At 41.4% G+C, this 5,633-nt stretch overlaps 1 protein-coding gene across 1 annotated transcript; it reads left to right on the forward strand.

Annotated features, from left to right (window-relative positions):
• Positions 1 to 4,046: 4,046 nt before the first annotated feature.
• Positions 4,047 to 5,165, forward strand: KCNJ1 (potassium inwardly rectifying channel subfamily J member 1; the record flags this gene model as incomplete). Its single annotated transcript, XM_081240790.1, has 1 exon — positions 4,047 to 5,165. The coding sequence occupies one exon, from the start codon at positions 4,047 to 4,049 to the stop codon at positions 5,163 to 5,165; it is 1,119 nt and encodes a 372-aa protein (XP_081096916.1).
• Positions 5,166 to 5,633: the final 468 nt, after the last annotated feature.

Here is a 5,633-nt window from a genome sequence, read left to right on the forward strand (position 1 = left end):
GATTTACTGAGCTCACTTCCCTCCTTCGACTGTGAGCTCCTTGAGAACAGGAGCAGAGTTCTATTTGGCTTTGAAATCCTACACAATACACTCAATGTTTGGAAAGTTCATACAAAGTCTATTTCTTCAGAAATGGACTGTTTGCAGAAAAAAAAAGAATGCTGGAGCACTGAAGGAAAAAAATGGCAATAATATAATCCACTTGCTTTGCCAGGCCATTAAGAAGAACTTGGTAAATATTAGCTAATGTGCAGCCCTATGCTTGCTATTAAGATTTACTGATTTCAACAGAAAGTGACCTAAAATCTGTGCATGTTACATAATCCAGGGCCAATTTCTCATCTCCCAATAGTTCCAAAAACACATATTGTATCTGTCTGTGGTAGGATTAAATGCCATTGTCTAAGCAAAGTCGCATATAGGCTGTGTATAATGGGACTGCCATGTGACTGATGGGCTTGGTCAGAGGATGAATTTATCCTGTATTCTTGCATTCTCTAGGTATAAATCTTCTCACTGTCTGAGTAAATAAATCAACAGCATTGGTTAACCCAGTGCATGTAGAAAGTACCTTCAGTAAATGCCAGATTTTACAAAATAAATCCAACAATAAAGGCTGCTTTTAAATCTCAATTTCTTGAATAACAGTGACTGCTGTGTAGAGAGAGTAACATGGTATCTTGTTTCTTCCTGGTGTGATCTTATTTTTGTCTTACAAATATGTACTTACCTACGTCTGTATCATTCACCTGTATCTTTGTGAGCGCTTAGAAATCTCAGTATCTCAGTGTGTTTCAGGGAATATGCTGGGAGATTGATGATAACTAATTGTTTCTGGTGAAAGGTATTGGGCACAAACTAGGAGAAAGGGTGAGAGAGCTATAGAGCATGGTAAAGGAGAGGAGGAAAGTGCCAGAACAGAACCTGTGCCTGCTGCCCAGGGACCTTAGTTGGTGGCTTGTCAAGCCTTAGCATGATGGTATTCAAGCCATGTGAGGTTTGGGAAAAAAATACATACCCAGCTTGGGGCTTGGCCTGAGAACGACCAATTACCTTGGTTTAAACCACACAGCTCCACTATCAAATTAATGTTTTCAGGCTAATACAAATTAGCATCAGTCCACTGGCCAAAGCCTACCATAAATTAGGCTGGGTTTAAAAGAAATCAGCCTGCCTACGGAGACCAGCTCCCAACACTACCTCCTTGCTTTTGCCAGCCGTGGATGCTTCAGGTCAGAATATATTTAAGATGTTGGCAAGTGTGGGCGATCTGGGGAAAGCTTTTTTTTAAAGCTGGTTGCTTTTGTTCCTGCTCTTTGCAAGGCCAGGCAGATAATATTTTCTTAGTAGTACAGGCATGGAAACCCAAACTCATCCAAGAGATAAATCAGGGGGGACTCATTTACTCTACAGAAATACTCTTTCTCTTCAAAAGTGAAATGAATTTAAGTAGGACTATAAGAATAGTGGAGGAGCAAAGCTCATAGGTTGCTGTGTTAGGAGCTCGTCTATTATAGGAATTATAATGTATGACAAAGAGGATGTGGATTCGACTGATGAATGTTGGCTTTAGAAGATATTGTTTTAGGTGAGATCCACCCTATAGGAAGAGCTTTGTAAACAGTATGAGCTTCCACGAACCTGGGAAAGGGAGAGAGTCCCCAGTGGATGGACACAAGGTTAGGGGAGATGTGAGCAGAGAAAAGGGAGAGATTGGGGAAGGAAGAGACCACTTCCCTTGGTGAGCCACACTTGGAACCATCCCCTCATACTCTTTGGGGACTTGAGGTCAATGAGGGTTGGGTGAGATGAGGGGCAGGCCCCTCTGAGTGCATTGCTGCCTGCTCTCCTGGTTACTTTTTTTTTCTTTTTTAATGTCTTTAGAACCTGTCCTTCCAATCACCACAGCCGTGGTTTTCTCATCACCACTTCTGCCTGGGGTCTTCTTGTGTTTTCACCTGGCTTAAGGCCATGAGCAAGACGTGGTAGGATATCACTTTTGTTTAAAATTTATCACTAAGTTGGTTTCGCTTCCTAGTTTGTGTGAATAAACACATTTTTGAAGGGGGATTTTGAAATCTATTTTAGAAACATGTTTGCATTTGATTAAAAATACCATGAAGACATTGCCAACCATAACAGGCACACCTTGGGAGTGGGGTGGGCACAGCTAGGGGAGGAGACCATCTAGTGTTTATGACCCCGGGGGTTCATCAGTGCTGTCTGTTTGGGGGAAATCCCTTCAGTTTTGTGCTGTAAGGTGGAAGTTACAATAATGTCATCCATGAGACCTTTGTCCAGATGGTATTTTGAAGTGCTTAATTCATTCAAGGAATGATTCCATTTATGCTTATTGAATAAATAGTAAGCACCCATGGTCTGTGCTAACAGCTGGGATAGAGGAGTGAATAAAACATGGTTCTAACTTTGTGCAGGATTCTTTAAATCAGAGTGCCCCATCCTTCAGCTTGCGGGCAAGGAAGGAAGTAGGAAATACCGATGGTGAGCATCTTACTATTCCTCTTGGGAATCTTGGCAGCCCAGGCTTGTGACCCACTGAGAAAACTTCCGAGATCTTATGATACAACTTGACCAAACAGTATTGAGGAACTCTGTTCTAAATAGTGTTGAGCAAAAAAAAAAAAAAAAAAAAAAAAGGAAGTTGACCAATGCTTCTCTTGAAGTGTTTCAGAGAAATCTGTTGTTAGAATATAAAATGTTATAACTGAGACACAGTGAGGTAGAGATTTCTCAGACCTGGAAGCAGGGAACCTTACGCTCTAGTTGTCATCCTGCCATGATTAGGTCCCTGACTTTGCTGTTGTCTTAATTTTATTGAAGTATAGTTGATTTACAACGTTGTGTTAATTTCTGTTGAGGGACCTGACTTTGGAAATGTCATTAAAATTTTCTCAACTCCTTCACTAGGTAAATGAGAGAATTGAATTGAATTATAATTTCTCTTGCTATGTGAGTATCCATAGCAGTACATAAGATGATTTAGGTAGTATACTGATGAGCCTTTTTTTAATAGTTATTTATTTCTATATATGAACAAAAATGTAAATAGTGCATCAAGCTTCTGCTTTCACAGATAGTTTTGCTTAGCTTAAGACTAAATTTATTAAAGAAAAAAGGAGAATTCATTTAAAGAATGTTATCAAATAAATCATAGTAAAGGCCATAATTTGTTATCATAAACATTTTAAAATTTTTATTTTATTGAAGCGTAGTGGATTTACAATGTTGTGTTAATTTCCATTGTTCAGCAAAGTGATTCAGTTACACATATATATATATACATTCTTTTTCCTCTTCTTTTCCATTATGGTTTATCACAGGATACTGAATATAGTTCCCTGTGCTATACAGTAGGACCTTGTTGTTTATCCATCCTACGTATAATAGTTTGCATCTGCCAACCCCAAACTCCCAATCCATCCCTCCCCCACTTCCCTTCCCCTTGGCAACCACAAGTCTGTTCTCTGTGTCTGCGTTATCACAGACATTTTTAAGGTTGGGTGTGACTAAGGTCAGAAAACACATGGATGTATGCTCTCTCAGCTTCCTTTACATTTCTATCCCCCTGTAATTATTTTTTCTCTTTCTCTCTTTTTTTTTTTTTGCGGTATGCGGGCCTCTCCCGTTGTGGAGCACAGGCTCCGGATGCGCAGGCTCAGCCACCATGGCTCACGGGGCCAGCTGCTCCGCGGCATGTGGGATCTTCCCGGACCGGGGCACGAACCCGTGTCTCCTGAATCGGCAGGCAGACTCTCAACCACTGTGCCACTAGGGAAGCCCTTTTCTCTTTATCTTTAAGCAATATGGTCTTGTAGTAGAAATTTTCTACTGACGATAGCATTATGGTATCCAGAACAATGTTGTCAGCTTGCCCAAGCGATCATTCACCCAGATCGTATTGAATGGAAGTTTCATAGACAGTTAGCTCTTTATGTGAGTCACTTAGTTCACTAGTGTTATACACATAATTTAGTTCTGTTTTGTTTTTCTTTGATGTGATTTCAGGTCGGGTGTTGACAGAAAGAATGTTCAAACATCTTCAGAAATGCTTTGTCACTCACTTTCTTGGGCATCCTGCGCGAAGAGCAAGGCTGGTCTCCAAAGATGGAAGGTGTAACATCGAATTTGGCAACGTAGAGGCACAGTCGAGGCTGATATTCTTTGTGGACATCTGGACAACTGTGCTGGACCTCAAGTGGAGATACAAAATGACCATCTTCATCACAGTCTTCTTGGGGAGCTGGTTCTTCTTTGGTCTCCTGTGGTATGCGGTCGCCTACATTCACAAAGATCTCCCTGAGTTCCATCCTTCCGCCAACCACACCCCTTGCGTGGAGCACATTAATGGCCTGACCTCAGCTTTTCTGTTTTCTCTGGAAACACAAGTGACCATTGGCTATGGATTCAGGTGTGTGACGGAACAGTGTGGCACTGCCATTTTTCTGCTTATCTTCCAGTCTATCCTTGGAGTCATCATCAATTCTTTCATGTGTGGTGCCATTTTAGCCAAGATCTCCCGACCCAAAAAACGTGCCAAGACCATTACTTTCAGCAAGAATGCAGTGATCAGTAAGCGGGGTGGGAAGCTCTGTCTCTTGATCCGAGTGGCTAATCTTCGGAAGAGCCTCCTTATTGGCAGTCACATATACGGAAAGCTTCTGAAGACCACCATCACTCCTGAAGGAGAGACCATTATTTTGGATCAGATCAATATCAACTTTGTGGTTGACGCAGGGAATGAAAATTTATTTTTCATCTCCCCACTGACAATTTACCATGTCATTGACCACACTAGCCCCTTCTTCCACATGGCAGCAGAAACCCTTCTCCAGCAGGACTTTGAATTAGTGGTGTTTTTAGATGGCACAGTGGAATCAACCAGTGCTACCTGTCAAGTCCGGACATCCTATGTCCCAGAAGAGGTGCTCTGGGGCTATCGTTTTGCTCCCATAGTGTCCAAGACCAAGGAAGGGAAATACCGAGTAGATTTCCATAACTTTAGCAAAACAGTGGAAGTGGAGACGCCTCACTGTGCCATGTGCCTTTATAATGAGAAACATGCTCAAGCCAGGATGAAGAGAGGCTATGACAACCCCAACTTCATCTTGTCCGAAGTCAGTGAAACAGACGACACCAAAATGTAACAGTGGCTTTTCAACACGAGTAGAGCAAAATCCCAAAGATACTTAGTGACTAGAAACATTATGGAGCAATCAAGAATTTGGGGGTATGACAGTGGGACAAGAGCCTTTAAAATCTCCCCGCACAATGTCCCTGAACCCCATAACCATGATCCTACAAGACATATAGCTCTACAAGGCAACTGCATGAGAACATGAGATGGGTTTATAGGAAACTGGAATATGGGAGCCATAGGAGCTCACATAAAATCTTGAATAGGATTATTTGAAATCATGCAGTGTTGATGGGAACAGACAAAAATCATTGAAAGCCTCATGGGCAGACCAAATGAAATCTTTTTAAGAGTCTTCCTAAAGAAGATATAAGCTTTAGATAGGATCAGGGGAAAACGATATTCTTATTTTGGTTCTACTGATAAGAAAGAAGCCACGTTTATTTTTAACATTGGCTTGTATCAAAGGAAAAATTGT

Source organism: Mesoplodon bidens (assembly GCF_964165515.1).
Source record: "Mesoplodon bidens genome assembly, chromosome: 7".
NCBI lineage: Eukaryota > Metazoa > Chordata > Mammalia > Artiodactyla > Ziphiidae > Mesoplodon > Mesoplodon bidens.